Source organism: Mytilus californianus, unplaced genomic scaffold, assembly GCF_021869535.1.
Source record: "Mytilus californianus isolate M0D057914Y unplaced genomic scaffold, xbMytCali1.0.p SCAF_17, whole genome shotgun sequence".
In the NCBI taxonomy this organism is placed as follows: domain Eukaryota; kingdom Metazoa; phylum Mollusca; class Bivalvia; order Mytilida; family Mytilidae; genus Mytilus; species Mytilus californianus.
In genome coordinates this window covers 3,163,551-3,187,039 of record NW_026262659.1, presented here as the reverse complement: position 1 = coordinate 3,187,039, position 23,489 = coordinate 3,163,551, and the positions used below count along the sequence as shown (strand labels likewise).

General features: G+C 33.7%; 1 protein-coding gene across 1 annotated transcript in view; it reads left to right on the top strand.

The window, feature by feature from the left end:
• LOC127726239 (carboxy-terminal kinesin 2-like) overlaps positions 1–8,275 on the top strand; it is a 39,993-nt gene extending 31,718 nt beyond the window's left edge. The window contains exons 7-9 of the mRNA XM_052233546.1: positions 70–141; positions 905–955; positions 6,539–8,275. Of these exons, the coding sequence (XP_052089506.1) occupies positions 70–141; positions 905–955; positions 6,539–8,034 (1,619 nt within the window). The 3' untranslated portion in view covers positions 8,035–8,275. The remainder of the gene's footprint in view (positions 1–69; positions 142–904; positions 956–6,538) is intronic.
• The last annotated feature ends 15,214 nt before the right edge of the window (positions 8,276–23,489 follow it).

The window sequence follows — 23,489 nt, the reverse complement described above, 5'->3', positions numbered from 1 at the left end:
TGTTTTACTCCTGCAATAAGTTTCGCATTGCCATTTCATTCATAATGATGAATCTTAATTACTCTTTAGAAAATGGGAAACAGCTGCGGACCAGTTCGATTGCAGCGAGCACAATTATTCTTCTGATTCTAGCATATGCAGGTACAGTTTTATTTGGGGGTTATTTTGTGTAAATCAACGATTTACGACAGTGAGCGGTACGAAATTTATTATTACAGCTATTACCTCAAATTCGTGCAAGTTGTATAATCCTTAAAAAATGAATTCCAAAGATAGATATTTGACCATTAACATCTTTTTTTTTTGTTTCGTTTGGTTATTACATAATGTTACTTATATGCACATAGACTTTAATTGAAATATAAAAAAAAGGATAAAATTCAATAAATCATTGATTCTAATGGCTTAGTTTAAAGAACGAACTAAACAAAGGCTCAATATAGTGGTGTTTCCCATACACGATATGAAACTAAAGAACTAATGAATGAACAACTAAAATCATTATGAGATCAATTTAAAGAACAGGATTATGTCAATTATTCTTTAAAGTGAAATATTGTCAAAATAGTATTTATTAAAAATTCATATATCTTATTGTTGTAGATTAATGTTGAAATTCAACCAATATGAATCAAGCGTATGTTTTATTACAAACATGATTGGAAATCACTTCTATTTTATTGTTGAAGAGTCAAACAGTTTTTGAATGGTTTATACCTCCCAAAAAACATGTATGGTATAGTTATGTATTTAGTATTGTATAATTGTGTTTGGTATAATGGTGTATGGTGTATAGTGGTACATTTAGAATAGTGTATTGTGCATAAGGAATGTTGTGTAGTGTTTACATTTAGTTCGTATCATAAAAGATGTTTTGAGGATTTTTGTTTTTATGTTTTTGCAGCGATTGTGTTCTTCGTGTTGATTACAGAACGTAAATTAGGAAAGAAAAAAGGTAAAAGTAACTTGTTCATCTATCTGGTTCCTTTACATCCTTCACAAATATTCGTCTTTGAGTGTTCCTGATCAAGGTAAGTTCAGAAATGCGCTTCGGACGCATGAAATTAATAAAGTGTTGTTTTCATTTTTTACAGCACTTGGTTGATATCAAGGGTATCATCTTCTCAGTAGTTAGTGCTTGCGTATTGACATGATTTATAACAAGCATTATTTAACATGTCCGTTGATAAATAAAGAAATTAAAATAGAACTAAGGTTTTAACTCCCTCAGGCAAAGTCAACCTTAGATAAATTTGGCTATTATTTCAAGGTCCGTTTTAGTCAAATAACTCTTCAACTGTTTCAGGTCTCAAGCCTCGGTCACACCTTTACGGATAGCTCGAACGGATGCCGAACAGATAACTTTTTTTCAATCCGTTCATGTCTATTATATGTCCGTTTTTATCCGTTAGACGTCCGGCCATTTCCGTTTCATGTCCGTTTAGCGTCCGTTTTATCCGTCGAAGTCTGTTCTGACGTGAGGAAAATTTTGAGCATGTTCAAAACTTTGAACGGACGTCCAACGGATGAAGTGTCCGTTGAACGTTCGGTAGGCGTCCGTTTTGTACGGTACTTGTCCGTTTCGTTTCCGTTTTCTATCCGTTACTTGTCCGTTATACATCCGTTAGAAGTCCGGTAGACAAATTCACCAACGGACTTCTACCGGACGTATAACGGATAAAACGGATGATGAACGGATGGGAAACGGACATGAACAGAAGGATAACGGATACCTACCGAATGTAAAACAGATAAATGCCAATTTAAAATTTCGCGTTACTCAGAAATAACAATTATTGATATGTCAGATTTCTTGAGTGTCATGAAGTCTATTACTCATGATGAATCTTGGAGTAAAAGCATGTCTTCACTATCAAGCAGCTCTTATTCAGGTCCGACTGAACTTAAATGTTGCAAATATAAACCTACTAGTTGTCGAAAGGAGAAGAAAGAGAAAACAAAGGAGATGGTGGGCAAGATCATTGCTTAGTCCTGAAAGATATGTATTATTATTATCGCTTTTAATTTTCCGCTAATCTTGTTCATTCGTTTTATCCGGTACGCTTCCGTTAGGTGTTCGTTTTATGCGGTACTCGTCCGTTGGATGTACTTTCGACGTCCGTTCTGTCCTCCGGTACATTTCAGTTTCTCGTACGTTGCATATCCTGTGAGTGTCCGTTAGGCATTCGTTACCCGCTCGTTTTCTTTGATCAGTATACCAACGGACACCCAACGGATACAAATTTTGTCAACGATAAACTTTTTTTTTCATCTGTCGGCGTCCGTTCGAGCTATCCGGTAAGGTGTGACCACAGCTTTATACATCCTTGACTTTTAAATATTTAGCTTTGAACATTCCTCAGAAAATCCAGAAAAACGCTTTGGACGCAAGAAATTTATAAAGTGTTGTTTTCGTTTTTTAATGAATACACAATGGTTATGGCTTTTGAATAAACAATAAAAAGTTGTGCGATGAAAAAAATATGAAACCTGTTCGAAAACAAATAACTTCAATATTGGTTCTGGAGAACAGGAGTCCTTCAATTCATTCACATAATCTACCAAACTGAGTCGAAAGAAACAGTGACGAGCCTATTCTCAAAGAATAATCCTTTTTATTCCATGTTATGAAATGTGTAATATGTCCAATATATATTATAACAATTATTAGTAAAATTAAAATTGTACAAATTTACATTTTACGAAGTCAAAAGAATTTAACTTTTTCACATCTGTTGTCAACTGATGTAAAATGTTTATTGCCAATAATAAACAGGTTCTGTAATAACACGTTACCCTCTGTTATATGGTTATCCAAGGAATCGCTACACTCACAGTGATGCCCGATTGGTGCATCTTACAAGCTGCTACGTCATCCCGGATCAGAGAATTAAAATGTATAATTGCTTGAGTGAGTACTGGTTTCAAAAACTTTTTTTCTAATAAAAGGATACTAGAAATAAAGATCCAACAATGAAATAACAAGATAATGCGTTAACAACATTTTTTTTTTCATATGTCATTGCGAAAGTTTATCAGGTAAAGGTGTTCTCGTCGAGGTCCGCATTCTTCGAATGTAAATATTGCGTTTCAAATAATAATTTTAGTAATAAGTGTATCTGGCCGATCTGTGTATTTTTGAATGATTGCCCTGTCTTATGGTGTTACTATATCCAAGCTCCTTCGTCAAGTCCGTGTATCTAGTGATTTTATATTTCAATGAACATAAAGTATGTATCACAGGTAATTTATTTAGCCAGGAATTTCATTACCCCTACTTGAAACCTTTCCTAAATTATTTTATATATACAAATTTGATTTGCAAGGTTCGGTGTACCTGTAGAAAAAAATAGTATAAAGGGGATATCACATTTTAAGTTGTATGGTGATATTGTTTATATTGCCTGCAAATTAAGATACAATCTCTAAAAACCTGTGGATGAATTAAATAAACTTATTCTAAATTAAAGTTTATCAATTTAACATCATAATCAGATCTTTGAATATATTTTAATTTAAACAAAACTAAATCAATGTATTAATGCTGTACAGCTATTGTCACTCACTGTCATACATTCTTGCATTTTGACATTGCATAAGACAACGTTTTTCTCTGGACGTTTTAGTCGTTCGTGACGTCTTTACACTAAATCAATAGGATGTATACTGATCAATATTTTTGTCTCGATACATGATTTTTTTTTAAATTGTAGTTGTTATTGGCTTTCAATAACATGTAGCTTTCTTTATACTTAACTGCTATTATTTTCAAGTCTTTATGTGTCACATATCCTTTTGTTATTTTTTTTTCTTGTGTGTGCTTTGTGTCGATCTGTGGAGGAAAGTCTTTTTCAACTGATTTTCAACTCAACATATATCGAATTTGAAAAGGGATGAGGATAAACCAAAGAAATATTCAGTCGTAAGTCGAAAACCGACTAAAGATGACATGGCAAAATAACGACAAACGACCGAAAGACAAACAACCGGCTACAAAACACTGAAAAGAAAACAAAAGGTTTTAGATGGTCTTCTTGTCTTCATGTAGGACTATTGATGGTGACTGGTCTGTTGTGTCAAGTTTCTTTCAACTGATTACTATTGCTTCATCTTATGTTCTGTTGTTAAACCACTATCTCAGGTCAGGTGGAGACAGACACAAGCCAACATGTCTAACCCAACAACATTATGTATGTGCCCGTCCTGAGTCAGCAGCATCTAAGTCCGTAGTTATCATTTGTTGCTGTATTTCGTATTTGTGTTTCGTTTATTGTTTTGTACAAAAACCATGCTGTTCATTTTTTGTTTGATTTGTTTTGATTTTCATGTCAGGGCCTTTATAGCTTGCTATGCGGTATAGGTTTTGTTCATTGTAAAACAACGAAATAAGTTGCTTACTCCTACGACATATGGTCTCCGGTGAAGATTTCCTGCAGTGGCAATCATCTTATTGAATTAGGGCAAATACACCTCCCAACAAAATATCATTAACAAATAATTATAAATTCCTCTGAATTTGACCATATCAAAATGATTCACATATCAAGAATGAACAATTTTCAAGATGAATGAACATTGACTAGAGAATGGGGCTTTGTAATATGTTTACTTTATTAAAAATAAAATCAAATTACATATTACTGAAGATTATAATCAAATATCTTACCTCAATTTTAAAATGATAACCTCCAAGTATAATTTTATTTCATGGCTAATATCTAAAATCACAGAGTATGATGGGATATTTTGTTTGCAATAACACAAGAACAGAACAACATGGACATACGACGAAGCCACATTTACCACTAAAAACTATGTATACATATCCAATACGAAAATAAATGTTACATAAAACGATATCAAACATACACGACATGAGAAATGATACTGGAGCAGTAAAATTATTTGTATGTTTGTTTGAAATTTTGAGTCAAATGTGTTCTATTTTTGTCATGTATGTTTACACAGTTTTGGCTGTTGGATCCAAATTATTTTCACATTAAAAAATTGTGTCTGCTTGCACTGAGATGACGACATAGTTTTGTCAATTAAATAAAACTATTAACATTTGTTATACAGGTGGGAGTTTTAGCTAGCTAAGAAACAAGGTTAAACCCACCATATTCTTTGGAAAATGCCTGAACCAAGTCAGGAATATGTCAGTTGTATTCCATTCGTTCGGTTGGTTGGTATTTTTGTAAATATTTGGGACATTGATATGATATATCATGTTAATGATACAATGTAACAGTTTTCCGGAGTTCGTATTCCACATCTAACAGTCAACTAAAAAGTACTTAAGAAAGCTAATGATAAAACGGATTGAAATATTTTAACAACATTAATGCGATACGACCAAAACACTAGAACAATACAAAAAATATTAAAATGATTTAATGATGATTTGTATTAATTTGATTTGATTTTTGGTGTTTTAACGCCTCTTTTTAGCACCGCTTTTGGGCTATTTCGTGGCGGCCAGTTTTTATTGGTGGAGGAAGCCTGAGTGCCCGGAGAAAACCACCGACCTTCGATAGGAAAACTGACAATCCTAGTCAATTAAGATTGGAGTCGAGTGCACCCGCACGAGCGAGGTTCGAACTCACAAACTTGGTGTGGACTGGCTAGTGATTACAGTAGTAACTACTAAGATGATTTGTATTAAGCAATTGTCTATCATTATATATCTCCTTTTTTGATAATGGCAATACTATTTTAGAAACAATATGGTTAAGATGTATTTTTACATTATGATAACATTAAAATTGATTACTACATAGACAAAGATCAAACGTTCCTAAAATATGATATTTTTTTCAAAAGAGGTAAGACAAAAATAACACTTTATGAATTTTAAACTTCCGAAGCGTTCGTCTTTATCTTCAATTTGAACACTCACATCCGAATAGTTGAAAGCCCAGTATGTACCAAAACAAATTAAGAGCTAATTTTCAAAATGGACTTAATTATAATAACTAAATCCATCTTAGGTCAACTTTGCCTGTTGATTTCTAAATCTTAGTTTCTTAATAGTGCCTACATTTATAAACGGACAATTTGAGAAAGAAATGTTATAAATCATTTCATTACCGAAGCATTGACTACTTAGCTGATTATAGCTTATAGTCCACCAGTTGAGGTATGCTACAATAAAAATGAAAATACATTTCATGTGTCCAAGTCACTTTTCATGATTTATCTTAATCAGGAATGCTCAAAGCGAAATATTTAAAAGCCAAGGATGTATCATTACCGATACAAGAGAAGAACTATATGACCAAAAGGGACATGAAATAATAGCCAAATCCATCTAATTGTCGATTTTCGATGTTTATTCACCACATTCAGATCAAAGGGGTAAATCGTTCTTTTAATCAGTTAAACAGATATTCATAAGTAAATCCTAGAAGAGGGAGATGGTAAGGTTGTTACATCTATAAAAAACACAAAACGTTAACCTTAAATCAAACCTTTGATAAATCATTTGATAAACCAGTATGTAGAAAAAATGATTAAAATAATACACTTAAATCAACAGGTATATCCCATGAAGTTGAAAATCTTGGAAAACCATCGATAGCAAATAACGAAGAGGAGAACTCAAAAAAAAACTTAAAATCCGTAACATCAGTAGCCAAACTGAAAACAAATGATGAAACAATTATATCAACACATGCAGTGGAAACCACAGGATTAGTAAGACATGCAGAAATCAAACAGGAAACTACATCAGCCGAGGAGAACTTACAGAGTGATCTAAATGCACAGCTGGAATCAAAGGATGCAGCATTGAAGAAAACCAAATTAGAACATAAAAAGGTCGTTGAATTAAAAGATGCTAAGATTCTGGAACTTGAAATGTTATTGAAAGAAAGAAATGAATATATGAAAAAGAAAGAAATAGAGGATCAGGAGAAAGAAGCACAAAATCGTGAAATTATCAGAAAACTTGAAATGGAAAGACGAAATTTGCATAATAAGATTCAGGATTTAAATGGCAACATAAGAGTATTCTGTAGAGTTCGACCATTACTTAATCACGAAAAACAAGGAAATAATTGCACCATAGATCACATAAATTTTCCTGATCAAAAGACAATAGAGGTTGTCAAAACTGGGCATGCGTCAGAGAGTAAAAACAAATTGCAAAAAACGTTCAATTTTGACAAAGTATTCAGTAACAAAGCCACGCAAGATCATGTGTTTACAGAAATTTCACAGTTAGTTCAGAGCGCACTGGATGGTTTTAACGTTTGTATCTTCGCTTACGGTCAGACAGGTTCTGGTAAGACTTATACAATGGAAGGTACTTATGTAAATGATGATGATGAAAATAGGGGAATGATCCCAAGAGCAGTTCTACAAATTTTCAATACAATAAGAAAGCTAAAAAGTGAAGGTTGGAAATATAATGTAGACGCCTCATGCTTAGAGATATACGGAAATGTAATTAATGACTTGCTTTGTGATTACAAGGTTGGCCCTAAACCTGAAATTAAAGATAATAATAATGAAGTTTATGTTTCCGACTTAACAATTATACCAGTCACTGAAGAAACAGAGGTATATCTATTGTTACAAAAAGCATCTAAGAAAAGGAAAGTGGCAGAAACGAAGAGCAATTTGAGGTCATCCAGAAGTCACAGTGTATTCACACTAAAATTAACGGGAGAAAATTCAATTACCAAAGAAACCACTAAAAGTACCTTAAACCTGGTTGATTTGGCTGGTAGTGAAAGACAAAAAACATCTGGAACAGAAGGTCAACAAATTCAGGAGGCTATAGCTATAAACCTATCATTATCTACCCTAGGTAAATTCATCAGAGCTATAAAGGATAAAGACAAATTTCTACCTTACAGGGAGTCTAAGTTGACTCTCTTGTTACATAGAGCTATAGGAGGAAATAGTAAAACTCTCATGTTCGTCAACGTTTCTCCTAAGATAGATTGTGTTGAGGAAACTATTAACTCTCTAAAGTTTGCCACAGAGGCGAACCAGTGTAAAAAGGGAATTGCACAACAGAACAAATGATATTAAGAATGTATTCCTGTTGTGATGATGCCAATGTTGACTGCATACGTGTCTGTTGTATTGTTGTATCCATTTTTGTCTTGCTATTGTTGGATTGAGCACAATTAATTATTTGTATTGATATCTTGGACATATTATATTGTAGTAAAACATATAAAGATGAACAACTTGCATTGTCAGATTAATCTTACAGTATTTGTACCAATAAACTGATTTTCGGATCATGGTCTGTTCATATTCATTTTGGCGTATGTTTCTAATAATTTTCATGAAAAAAAATATTATCGAATAAATACTGTAAACATTGTAAAAAAAGTTAGAAACGTATGATTGCTAAGATTACAAGTCTCAAAACTGATACGTTTGACTGCGTTTGACTCTTTAATATGTACATATGTTTTTTTTTATTTGCTGCAGTGTATTGTCATAAATCTTTATCATTCAGTTATTATGTCACCCGTACGACAATGTCGGGTGACATATTGCTTTTCCTCCGTTTCTTTATTATGGAACCCTCAACGGAGTTGGGGTGACATCTTGTTATTCTACGTTTCTTTTTGTTCTTATTTTTATTATTATTATTTTTCTTCCACTATTTTTGTCCGGGGCAGTTCTCGTAATTGAATGGACCAAAGTTGTTGGAACTATGCTATAATGTTGACCACCATGTCAAGTTGTCCCTCTGACTTTTGAATGGCAAGATGGCCACGGTTACCATGGAAACTGCTAAAATGCGAAAAAATTTTAAAATTCTAAATCTTTTATTATAAGTCATAACTGGATGAAACTTTATGGAAATGCAACTTGGCTTGCCTAGATGTGCACACAATATTCAGAAGTTCCAACATGGCCGCCATTGTCTTGGAAACAGGGCAAAAAATTAGCATTAGCCCTATGAGAAAATACATAAAAGCTGCATTTTCTTAAGGAATATTAGAACAAACCTAATGAAACTTTAATATGTTACGTGGCATGTCCCAAAGTGGCACCTGTCTTTGGAATTTTGGAAATAGTAACCGCTACCATGGAAACAGCAACAATTTCAAAAACTTCAAAATGCTCAAAACGAGATGAAATTTTACAACAATGTTAACAAACATGTGGGGGGGGAGGGGAGGGGGGGCGAGAGTGCCATCCGTTATTGCTTGCAATTACAAATCTAGTTATGGCACACTCAACGGAGTTGGGGTGACCTATTGTTATTCTACGTTTCTTTTTTTTTCTTATTATGTCACCCGATCGACAATGTCGGGTGACATATTGCTTTTCCTCTGTTTCTTTTTCTGTATTATTATTATTAATATACTTCCACCTATTTTGTCCGGCTGTTTTCTTGGAGCCTTGTGAAAAAAAATCAAAATTCTAAATCTTTTATTATAAGACCCAACTGGATGAAACTTTATGGTAAGTGTCGTGAGGGTATATGTTGAGTTTCCAAGTGAATTGTCAATACCTAATTCATTTATCAAGCAGTTTATGTAATGATATTTACACACAAAAACCCTCGTTCAAACCAATACAAACTTACAGCTATCATTTCGGATATTGCAAGTCACAGACTTTTCAAACCAGTTCGCATTGGAAAAGATGAAAAAGAGAAAAGATCTTTTCTTAATCTTTCCTTTGCCAACAAAGGTCTCGATGGCGTCAACTTAGGCAATATCCTTCATCATAAATGAGTTCACTCGAAAATACCTCCTTATTTTAAAGATCAGTCTGTACCAATAATTTCTTATACCTATACCAAACCAATTGCAACTAAAATTTTCAATTACAAACACGTTTTGCAGGATCTCAACATTGACGACTTCAAGTCTAAACCTCCTGATTGCACCTGTGCTAGTTCCCAATTCACATATAATCCGGCTGGCCACGTTATTACCGGAGACCTCAACATTGTCAATAACACTTTCCTGCGAAATTTGTTATCCAAAGGTCCGAAATATCGTGAGCCTAAATCCATCAATTGGAAATACAACTTCAAAATACTGATGGATTCAGTCGAGGATTATGCCAGGCAATGGGCTAAACGCGAGAAAGAAGACGTAGATACTCTTTCCGAATGGATTAAGGCTGTGAGGTCGTTGATACAAATCCGAATTAAGAAACTAAATGGGCATATCAATACCCACGCTACATCAATTTTTAAAGACCCAAATGTTGCAAAACACTTGACCTACCTCCATGACAAATATGTTGTTGTCCCCGCATATAAAGCCCCAAACAACATCGTTTTTGTGTGTAAATATCATTACATAAACTGCTTGATAAATGAATTAGGTATTGACAATTCACTTGGAAACTCAACATATACCCTCACGACACTTACCAAAGAGGAATCCTGGATAATCATAGGTCTGTTCTATGTTCCTTTGGAATTTCAACCAAAGATGAAGAACTGGATCTTCCATCACTGTATTGGATACCTAAACTACATAAGTGTCCTTACAAACAACGGTATATTGCTGGGTCTTCCAAGTGCTCCACGAAACCTCTTTCTAAATTATTAACATCTATTTTATCAGCAATCAAAGCCGGGCTCCAAAGTTATTGTGAAACTGCCTATTCTAGAGGTGGCGTGAATCAGATGTGGATACTAAAAAATTCCAAAGATCTTTTATAGTACATACAATCTAAGACTCTCTCATCTTGCAATAGTATTAAAACATTTGACTTTTCTACACTTTACACAAGTATTCCCCATTCCAAACTAAAAGACAAATTGAAAGAGTTGGTATTACTCTGTTTCATTAAAAAGAATGACGAACGTAGATACAAGTATCTTGTCTTGGGGAGGGATAAATCCTACTTTGTAAAGAATCACTCTGATTCAAACAAAAAATTCTCTGAAACTGACATTATCAAGATGCTTGATTTCTTAATTGACAACATATTTGTTATGTTTGGAGGACGTGTTTTTCAACAGACTGTCGGAATTCCAATGGGAACAAATTGTGCCCCTCTTCTTGCCGACTTGTTTCTTTATTATTATGAGGCTGACTTCATACAGGAACTTCTTAGGAAGAAAGATAAGAAGTTAGCAATATCCTTTAACTCTACGTTCCGCTATATAGATGATGTTCTCTCACTAAATAATACAAAATTTGGTGACTATGTTGAACGAATCTATCCCATCGAACTAGAGATAAAGGATACTACAGATACAGTTAAGTCTGTCTCATATCTTGACTGACATCTAGAAATTGACAATGAGGGTCGGTTGAAACAAAACTTTACGATAAAAGAGATGATTTCAGCTTCCCAATTGTGAACTTTCCATTTCTATGTAGCAACATTCCAGCAGCGCCTGCATACGTAGTATATATATCCCAATTGATACGATATTCCCGGGCTTGTCTTTCCTATCTTGATTTCTTTGATAGAGGATTGCTGCTCACAAGGAAGCTATTAAACCAAGAGTTCCAAATGGTGAAGTTGAAATCATCCCTTCGTACATTTTACGGACGCCATCACGAGTTGGTTGACCGTTATGGAATAACCGTTTCACAGATGATATCGGATATGTTCCTTATGTCGTAACTACAATACCCTTCCCTTTTCACGAATGTGACTTACCGAATTAGACTTTTTACCGGATTTGTAATGACATAAGCAATACGACGGGTGCCACATGTGGAGCAGGATCTGCTTACCCTTCCGGAGCACCTGAGATCACCCCCAGTTTTTGGTGGAGTTCGTGTTGCTTAGTCTTTAGTTTTCTATGTTGTGTCATCTGTACTATTATTTGTCTGTTTGTCTTTTTATTTTTGGCCATGGCGTTGTCAGTTTGTTTTCGATCTATGAGTTTGACTGTTTCTCTGGTATCTTTCGTCCCTCTTTTATGGGAATATTGCCTGGCATGCCAAGATGTGCTGACCATATATAGAAATTCCAAAAGGGCTGCCATTACCATGGAAACCGGTAATAAGTTAACCATTGAATCCTATGGGAAAATTCCTAAAATAGAATATACTCACTTAACATGGTAGGTCAAACACCGTGATTCTTTCATGGAATATTCACTGTCATGTCCCAATGTGGTAACTGTCTTTCGAATTTTGGAATTATTCACTGTTACCATAGAAACAACACAAATACAAAAATGTCCAAAAATTTCAATATGCCCCAAACTTTATGAAACTTTACAAAAATGTTAACTGGCATGTGCAGAGCTGCTATTTGACTTTGGAATTTCCAAAATGTCCACCGTTGCCATGGAAACAGCAAAAGTGTCAAAAATTTCAAAATGATCCAAACTTAACGAAATTTTACAGAAATATTAATTGGCATATATATATTTCTGATGTTCGACTTTGGAACTTTCAAAATGGCTGCCGCTTAGTGGCAATGGGGGTGGGTGACATCCGCTATTGCTTGCAATAGCAATTCTAGTTTTTCTTATTCTTCTTCCACACATTTTGTCCGTCGTGTTTCTCGGAATTTAATGGACCAATGTTGATGGAACTTTACTATAATGAGGACCCCCATGTAAAGTTGTGCACCTTGGTATGGAATGGTTCAAGATGGCCGCCGTTTCCATGGAAACAGCAAAAATGCGAAAAAAATCAATGTTTCCCAAATGGAAAGACACTTCACAGAAATGGTAACTGGCATGTGCTGATTTGCAGTTTGACTTAGGAATTTTCCAAATGGCCGCCCTTACCATGGAAACTGCAAAAATGTCAAATATTTCAAAATGCTCCAAACTTAATGAAACTATATATGATTGTTAACTGGCAAGTATAGATGAGACTGTTTACTTTAGAATTTCCAAAATGGCTGCCGTTGCCATGGAAACGGCTGAAATGTGAAAAATTCCAAAATGCTCAGAATTTACTAAAAAATTACAGAAAGATGTATAGCAATGCATATATGTGCATTCACTGTTTAAAATTTTCAAAATGGCTGCGCTTAGTGTCAATGGGGGAAGGGTGACATCCGATATTGCTTGCATTGGCAAATCTAGTTATTATTATTACTATCATTATTCCACCTTTTTTTGTCCGTCCGTTTTCTCATAGATCAATGGACCAATTCTATTCAATGGGTACCATAATGAGGACCACCAACTCTAGTTATGCACGACAACTTTGGAAGTTTTTAAATGGCCACCGTTACCATGGAAACCAAAGAAAGTTAAAAAAATAAAATTTTTGAGTTTGGTGGATTATTTGGATATGCATAAACTTAGAATCATGATATTTCAATGTAGGTGCCCACTATATACTGGTTTTGGATGATTTTGGCAATCACTGGAGCTACTATGTTGCCATGGAAACTACACAAAAAAATTTCAAAAATATCAAAATGCTCAAAATTTAATGAAACTTCATAGTAATGATGAGCAACATTTGTAGATGTGGAATTTGGCGTTGGAATTTCAAAAATATCTGCCGTTACCATGGAAACAATGCAAAACAGGTCAAAATGATCCAAAAACCTTAATGTAGCATTTCCTCTCTTAAAATGGTAGGTCAAATCCATTTAAACCTTGATGGTATGTTACCTCCAATGTACCAATGAGGCATCTGTCATTAAAATTTTGGAAATAGTCTCTGTTACCATGGAAACCAGCAAAAATGTCAAAATTTTCAAAATGCTCCAAAATTTATGAAACTTAATATAAATGTTAACTGGCAAGTATAAATGAGACATCTGGCTTTGGAATTTCCAAAATGGCCGCCGTTGCCATGAAAACAGCAAAAATGTGTAAAAATTTCAAAATGCTCCAAATGTTCTGAAAATTTACGGAAAGATGTAAAGCAATGCATATATGTGCATTCACGGTTTAAAATTTTCAAAATGGCTACCGCTTAGAGGCAATGGGGGGAATGGTGACATCCGCTATTGCTTGCAATGGCAAATCTAGTTGAAACTATTTTTGTTGAATAATGTAACGTGCAAGGTCATAACCCTGACTGTGTGATGTGTTATATAAATGTTACAATGTGTTACTAATACTGAATATTAATGTTATTTTATAACATCTGTAAGTACAGGGGATCCTCTTTTTCTCATGATCAATACGTTTCGAGCAATTATCTCTGATGACATATATCATATGTTCGGTTTGTAATGAATGGATTGACCTTTACTGAATAAATTTTTTAATATTATAGAAAAAGGCACAATTTTTTGATGAAACAACAAACTAAAAGAGAGGCAAAGGATTCCAAAGGGACATTTACATTCACAAGTCGAAAATAGACTGACCTATAGTTGTTTAAATTTTTGTCATTTGGTCTCTTGTGGAGAGTTGTCTCATTGGCAATCATACCACGTCTTCTTATTTTCATATTAACATCGCTATGGCTAAAAAGAAAAGACAAACAAACAGCGGAACACAAAACGCAACATAGAAAACCAAAGACTGAGCAACACGAACCACAACAAAATATGGGGGTTATCTCAGGTGCTCTTGAAGGGTAGATCCTGCTCCAACTTTATGACAGACAGTTTCCATCGAATAACCCATTCTTATACAGGACTATCACCATAACACATATATGTATATAGGCTAAATATTGTTTAAGCTAAGTCAGAATAGATTGATATGATTCATTTACATCGTCATTTTCATACTGATTAAGGATATCTATTTTTATTAATATTTAAAGATACTTATAATCATTGTTTCCTTTTAATCAATATTGTATTGCGTAATTTTTTCTTAATGATAGATCTGCTATTTTCCCTTAGCGGGATTCGAACCCTGCATGTTCGGAAACGTGACAACACCGCATACTCTGTGTCCAGCGCCATTAATCACTCAACCAACTAGGCTATATTAAATGAGTTGTATTGGCGTTATATAGGGTTGTAACACAGTACACGCTGTAAAGTGGCAAGTAGATGGTATACATTGTAGATAAGCTGTGTTTTTGGTCGTAAAGGATGATCAGTTACCTACCATGCCGTCACACCAAATTTTAATTCTATTATGTACGTCTAAATATGTGACAACTTTACGACAGACGTTCCCCACCGGATGACCAGTGTTTATACAAGGCTAACATGATAATTTATATATACTTCATATCAAATAAAGTCCAACAATGTTAGATCTTGAAATGTGCGTTAACAAATGGTTCTTCTCCCTTAGCGGAATTTGAACCCTGCATTTGAAAAATCGTGGCAACACCGCCTGCTCTGTGTCCAGTGCCGAGATCACTCGACCAATTTATACTTTACCATAACGGTGTCAGTTTGTTTTTGACTCATGATTTTGATGTTCCTTTGGTATCTTTCGCCTCTTTTGTGGCATAACCGGATGGAACATATCACAATATGACGAAAAAATAGTGCATATCAAAAAAGCTATCGAAATGTAAAGTGCGGGTTCATATTTTCCATCGCAAATTTTTTTTCTGAATTTACAGTATATATACTTGATTCTTTTACCTTTTGCAAACATAATTTTCAATTATTTAAAAAAATGATCAGATACTAGAAAGATCTTTTCTTTGTCAAGAATGGTTGATTTTTGACCTTACCATGTAAAGATATTTTACGACAATGGTTTTATAAATGATTATATATATGAAAATTGTCTAAAGGACGAACTTCGTTGATGTTCCTAGAAATATCATTGAAGTTAAATACGAATAACATGAATGAACATCTTGTATTTTTCTTAATATATGACAATTAAGGAGATCCAGGGATCAAACCTTTGTTGGGTTTTCGTTAAAGAGGGACAACAGAAACCAAAGGGTTATTCAAACTAATAAATCGAAAACAAACTGACAATGCCAAACTTAAAGAAAAAAAAACAAGACAAACAAGAGTACACAAAAGACAACATAGTAAACAAAAGGTTAAGCAACACGAATGCCACTAAAAACATGGGTGAAAAGTAAAATCACAAAAATACTGAACTCCAAGGAAAATTCAAAAAGGATAGTCCCCAATCAAATGGCAAAATCAAAAGTTCAAACACATCAAGCGAATGGATTACAACTGTCATATTCCTGACTTGGTACAGGCATTTTTCTTATGTAGAAAATGGTGGATTGAACCTGGTTTTAAGCTAGCTAAACCTCTCACGTGTATGACAGTCGCATCAAATTCCATTATATTGACAACGATGCGTGAAGAAAACAAACAGACGCAATAGGTAAAAATGTCAAAAATAGGGGTACAGCAGTCAACATTGCGTTATCATCTTAATCACTATAAAAACAAACAAATGTAACGAAGAAGCACAAAAAGGCATACATCAAATTTAACATCCTCATTTTGCTTATATTATACGATTTTATTTATCTGTGTAAAATCCATTCATAAAGGATGGAAGGTTTTAAGTACTGACGTAAAATCGCGCGCTTGAAATTCGCTTAAAATAATTTTGTCGTTCAAAGAATGACGGGATACATAAATACAGAGTCACGTAAAATGGATATCACAAAAAAACAGACTTAACAGTAAAAGTTATATTAATAAATAAAATAATTGTGTTGTTCAAAGTATGACGGGATACATAAGTACAGAGTCGCGTCAAATGTTTATCACAAAAAACAGACTTAACAGAAAAAGTAATATTTATAAATAAAATAATTTTGTCGTTCAAAGTATGACGGGATACATAAGCACAGAGTCATGTCAAATGGATATCTCAAAAAACAGACTTAACAGTAAAATTGATATTAATAAAGACAAATAAAAGAATACTATAACACGTTATTAAGATGATAAACAACGTCAGTACGCAAAATCTGTACTTCAAGACCATCGTGTATTATTTGTGAAGTTGATACGGAATATTTATCAACAAGTTCTTAGTACCTTCCGATGAAATTTTTTAGAAAAAGGACGAGACGTTCTTTGACATACCCCTGGTTCATCAACTTTCTGCTCAGACACTGGTGACGTTTTACAAAGTATGAGTAGCAGCTGCAAGCTCTTGAGTACCGAATAAGTTGGGAAATGTATATCCCATATGCAGGTGAAGTTGTTATATTACTACTAAGGTGGGGGAAATTGATAATTTCAAAATTAAAATCGTCTCGTTTGTCATAGATTCTGGTACTGAGATGACTGTGTATGTCAAATTCCAGGTATAAGTCTAAAAATGAGGCGGAGGAAGTCGTGTCTGTTGTTTCTTTAATTTCTAGTTCTGGTGGATATATTAATGGAACCCAATCAGAAAAGTTCGGATTGTTAATGGAAAGAACATCATCAATATATCTGAAAGTGAAATTAAATAACCTGGCTTCTTTGATCTTCTTGTTTTTGACAAGGGTCTGAAGGAACTCCGATTCATATGAAAATAAGAAGAGGTCGGCAAGGAGAGGCGCACAGTTCGTTCCCATAGGAATGCCGACAATTTGTTGAAAAGGTCTACCTCCAAATTCAACAAATATGTTGTCAATAAGAAACTCCAGCAGCATACTGATCACTTGTTCCTCTGTGTAGCATGTTTTACCCTTTTGTTCACTATTAACAAATATGCCTTATGGTATCCCAAAGTAATAAATTTATAGCGTATGCCACCATTTATATGATGAAAAACATTTTGGATTATTTCTTTTAGACGGTTTTCAATTTCACATGGGGAATGGTGGTATACAAGGTTGAAAAATCAAAAGTTTTGAGAGAACTAATTTCAGAAAAAGACCGAGATTTAAAATTATCCAGAAATTCTTTAGAGTTTTTAAGAATCCACATATGGTTAATACCACTACGCGAGTAAACAGTTTCACAGTATTTCTGAAGACCCTCTTTCACTGCGGACAGAATTTTAGTCAATCTAATGGACAATTCTTTAGTGGAACATGCAGATGAGCCGGCAATGTACCGTTGTTTGTACGGAATTTTGTGAAGTTTAGGTATCCAATACAAACAAGGTAAGTCCTCCGATTTGTTGTTCAATGCAATGTTCATTGAAGCCATGAAGGACTCATGATTCGCCAAAATCTCATCCTTGTCAAATGATATGTTTATGTATGTGGGATTACCTGAGTGCTCATTTATTCCTAATTCTTTTACAAGACACTCGTAGTAATACGATTTACATATAAAGACAATATTATTTGAAGCTTTGTCCGCAGGAACAACAACATACTTATCCTGAAGAGATGATAGACATTTCACAACCTCTTTGTCTCTAAAAACGGACTTTGGTCGATCATTCACACAGTTTTTCAACTTATGAATGCGACGTTTTATCAGAGACCTGATTGTTTTGACCCATTCTGACAAAGTGTCCAGTTGAACTTCTTCTCGTTTAGCCCATGTTCATGCGTAGTCCTCAATGGAATCCATAATTATTTTGAAGTTATGGTTCCAATTGATGTGTTGGGGTTCTCTAAACTTAGGACCATGAGAAATCACCTTTCGGAGATTTTCATGTTGAATTATGTTTAGATCCCCAGTAATAACATGGCCATAGGGGCTGTAATTGTAAGGCGAGTGGGAACAGTCACATGTCAGAGGGTTTTTTAGGTATTGGTAAAAATCAAGGTCCTGTAATGCTTGTTTATAGTTAAATATTTTGGGTGCAATAGTTTTGGTGTAACTGTAGGATACAATAGGAACAGACTGATTTTGAAAATAAATAGGAATTTTAGATGTTACCTCCTTGTGATGTAGAACGTTGCTGATGTTGATTGCATCAATCCCTCTATTGGTAAAGTAAACAGGAAGAAATTTCCACTTTTCCTCATGATTGTAATTGCTCTGAAAGGATGACGAATTCCTGTTTTACATGTGGCACCCGTCGTGTTGCTCATATAAGTACACACCCAGTGGTAAGTTTAATTAAGTAGTTCACATTCGAGAAAAAGATGACGGGATTGCGTGCATTACAAATTACTTAGCAATTTTCTTTCAATCATTACAAAAAAACAATTTCCGAAAAAGGAGTCAGTTGGAATGTTGGTGAATTCGTGATTTCCATTTGCAGAACCTCAATGTAAAATTTACGTCAAACAATAATGATATCATTAGCAGCCTTATCAGCCGGGACAAAAACAAATTCCTTGGCAAGTTCCTTTTGGCTTATGTTTGATACGAGAAATAGGGCTATTATGGTTGTTGTCAGGAGTAAAATGTTCTTTAGAATGTTTAATACGAATATCAACTATGTTCATTACTGAATTAAAAAAAGAATTTAAGGATTTTTTGTCAGCATTTTTTCGTTTTATCTATTTCGAGCAGTAAGTATTGTACATATATGTCAATCAATACTCAGCAAAATCTGCAAAAGTATTTGCCTTTGATTTGTGTTCAAGAGAATATGATTATAACTATCAATATCTAATTACTCTACTATTCTAAAGACTTATTTGTGAAAATATGTTTCAGAAACTTGGGAAAGATCAAAATCCACATATAATACAACAACAGCCAATAGTGTTTCAAAAACTGAAACAAATGGTAACTTTTATTTTCGTTTATGAGAAAACGGCTTACAAATATGTCAGTAACTGCAAGTACTCTCAGATCTGTACGTTGTGTCTTTTTTAGTTATTGGGGTGTATAAATACTCTGCCACGTTCGATATAAGTGTAGTTTTTTTTTTTTTTTTTTTAGTTTCAAAATATAGCTATAATGAAGATATCCAAACCAAAATGTAAATTGCGTTGAAGATACACTGTCGGATTAACATATGAAACAAACTAGTTATCCTTAATAGAATTAAATCATTAAAATGATCCAGTGTCTCATAACAATCAAATGTTTTCAAAACTGTGCAGATAATCAACCTATATGAGTCACTATGAAAAGATAGACGCATATTGAATGCGAAACCGTTGACGCTACAGATTCCACAAACTAGGCATCTTATATGTCTTTAATACAGAGTCACAGACGGAGTAGAGCAATAACTAGGCCTGTTCACGACTCTAGCAATGCAGGTAAATACAATGCTTGTTTTAAATAATTATTAAAATAAAAAAAAAAAACTTTGACTTGGATATAAAAAGGTGTTATTCATTGAGTTAAAAGAAAGCCCGTATTTTTCACTCAACCAATTTTTATTATCCCATTTTGTTATACCTGTACCTTATTATCTTTGTTTTAGATGGGATATTACTAGAAGTGAAAACAATCGTTTCTTTAATTAGTGGAGGAAGCATTGCAGTAATAGTTACTATAGCGTCATGTTGTTTCAAAAAAGGAAATCTAAACATCTGAACAAATCTAGATCCAAACCAATAAACCGTTATCAATCATCATGATAGAAAGAACATCGAAAGTGCCTATGATTTAATTGATTATGATGTAATTAACGATGATTCGTTGATTCGCATCGTGACAAGCATACCCATAGAACATTTCAACCATTTCTAAATTATCTATACGGCAACCGACCACAAAGATTGGATTTTAAGTACGTATCCGGAGAAAGATTCATCGATAATGGCTTTTTAAATTCTTGTTAGAAAATGGTTAAGTCGACGTATCCGAAGAAAGATTCATCGATAATGGCTTTTTAAATTCTTGTTAGACAATGGTAAAGTCGACAAACATGGTTATCAAATATTAGCGGATGAGACTAAACACAATAGTGAAAAACATATGAATTCAGGATCTATCTTATCTTCTCCATTCGTCTCAACCAATTATATATTTTGATGATGTACATTAGTATACTGCCATAAACAAAACATCCGAATTATGAACAATGTCTGACGTCCAAACAGGGATCAATTGATCTCACATTTAAAAGGGAGAACACATTTGATTGAAAATAGGTCTACCAGCGCAATCAGAAGATGTCAAGAATCATGAAGTTCCTTTGTTGAATATATCAAATTCAAAGAAGATTATATGATATATTACCCATCTTCTATCAAGGGTTGCACAATTGTGACAAAAACAATACTCAAATTGACATAAATCTATAGTTATAATATGGTGAGGATTTTGCTTCAGCTTATTCTTTTGTGTTGATACATTGAATGAAAGAGTTATTGTTGCATGAAACAAGTGTTTATATCTTTAAGTTACTATAAATTGTCCGATAATGATTGAATTGTACTATCTTGTTGTATGAATAAGCCTAAGGATGTTCGCTCCTCTTGTTTTTCAACTTTTGCCAGATATTCGAAATCCTCTGGTTTTATCCATGTAGTGCCATTAAAAATTTTGCCAGCTTACCCCTACTTTTCTTTTCATATTTTTATTACATATAGCTCATAAAGTCATATTTAAAAATCTTATAAAGTCCTTGTTATTTTTTCATTGTTTTTTAAAGAAAAAATATGCCACTGTTAAATGTATGAAAAATCTAGAGAGAAATATTTCCCGCCAAATTTTAATGGCTTACATCTCGAAAACAAGCACACAGACCCTTCATTTTTTTCTGCTTTTTTAGTTTTTTTTATTTATAAGCTATCAATTTATAAAAGTCTATTTAAAAAAAGTTTGTTATTTTGAAACAGAGTAGCAAACATCCTTAACATATTGTGTAGACACCTGTCTATTGTTAAAACACGTATGCTGCTTTCTGAATATTTCTTGAGTTTTTTTTTTGGTGTTAGAGTGCAGTCCGAATTTATTCATACACATTACCCAAGTGCATAGTAAATAATAAGTTTACATTTTGTGTGATGTTGGACGAAGGACGAAGATGTTATGAATTATATGTAATCCGTACGACTGTCAACATGAAAAAAAACACATTTATGCTCAATTGAAAGATCGACTACACCGTCTTATTAAACAAATTCCTCTACCAAACGGGATTTGTTTATACAAATCCCTTGTTTTAAGTATTGAAACAATTCTTATTTTTTTCATAAACCATACTGATTTCAACAACAAATAGACCGAAAATTATATTATCAAAATGCTGGACTTTTTTATCGACAAAAGAGGGACGAAAGATATCAGAGGGACAGTCAAGCTCATAGATCGAAAACAAACTGACAATGCCATGGCCAAAAATAAAAAGACAAACAGACAAATAATAGTACAGATGACATTTTATGGATCTCTATTTTAGTAGACTTTCGATACATCAATGGGTACGAATTGCGACTTTTTTGTACTCAAAAAGCAGAATTCGCACAGAACCTTTTCAAAGAAAGAAACAAGAGGCATCTTGCAAAGTATTTTAATTTTACTTTCCTGCTAAATTGATGATGTCCTGTCGGTCAAACACCCACATTTTAATGACTGCTTGCACCTAATTCCTAAGTGAATTTGATATTATGGATACTACCGAATATAGAAGGTTTGCTTCATATCGTAATCCTTTCCTCCATATTATCAAAGATTTACTTCTTCAATTTAGAATCTATGACAAAAGTGATGATTCTGACTTTTCGACTGTCAACTTCTAATGGTTGTGCTAGCACATATTGACGTATACTCCACATCTCAATGTATTTATACCCGTGTCCCGTGCATTATAAATAATCAGTTTATATATTGTATGATGTTAGAGAATGTGTGAAACGTAGACAATTAAAGGTCAAAGTACAGCCTTCATCACGGAGCCTTGGCTCACACAGAACAGCAAGCTATAAAGGGCTACAAAATGACTAGTAAACACACATGTTCTAATATCGTTACACTGGCTACCCATTCATTACCGTTGCCAATATAAACTTCTTTTATATGTGTAAAAAGCCCAGCATGGCAAGGCTTCTAACTACCTCCAAGATTTAATTACGCCATACAAACCGAGTAGATCCCTCAGGTCGGAAAACAGTATGCTCTTACATCCTCCGAATGACGTCCGAACGAAAAGCTACGGCGAGAGGCGTTTTGACAAGGCCGCGCCTACACTCTGTAACAGTTTACCACCGTTCGTGCGGAGTGTAAATTCCTTAGATGATTTTAAAAAGCAACTCAAGACTCACTTAGTTCGAACTGCTTTTAATGATTTCTTGTAGATTTTATATACTTTTAATTGACTGCATTAATTTTAGACTGTTTTGTATATTTTAGGGTACATGCATTTTTTATTTTATTTTTTTTTTTTTAATTTTTTTAATCTTTATCTGCGTGTTTGATTACTATTAGTTGGTGCTTCGTATTTTATGTTTTATGTATTTATGTTTTTTATTTATTTTCAAATGTGAAGGCTTAGAGTAATTGTTGTTATTATATAATGCGCTCTATAAATATTGTATTTATTATTTATTTATAAATGCTCAATTAAAAGACCGACTACACTGTCTTATCAAACAGCGTTCTCTACAGAAATATTGGATTCGTATATACAAATTCCTTGCTTTCGGTATTGAAAAATCATTTCTCTGTGAGGAACCACACTGATTTCAATAACTAAATCACCTTAAATGATTTCATCAAATTCTGGAATTTTCGATCGACATATATTTAATTTGTAGAGTATGATGGAATGATATTTTAACAGACATTCAATACTCAAATGAGTACTTATTGTACTCTCCTACTGGGCAACTTTTTTGTATTCAATCACATCAGAATTTGTACAGAACCTCTTTAAAGAAAGAAAAAAAGATATATTGATCATGTCC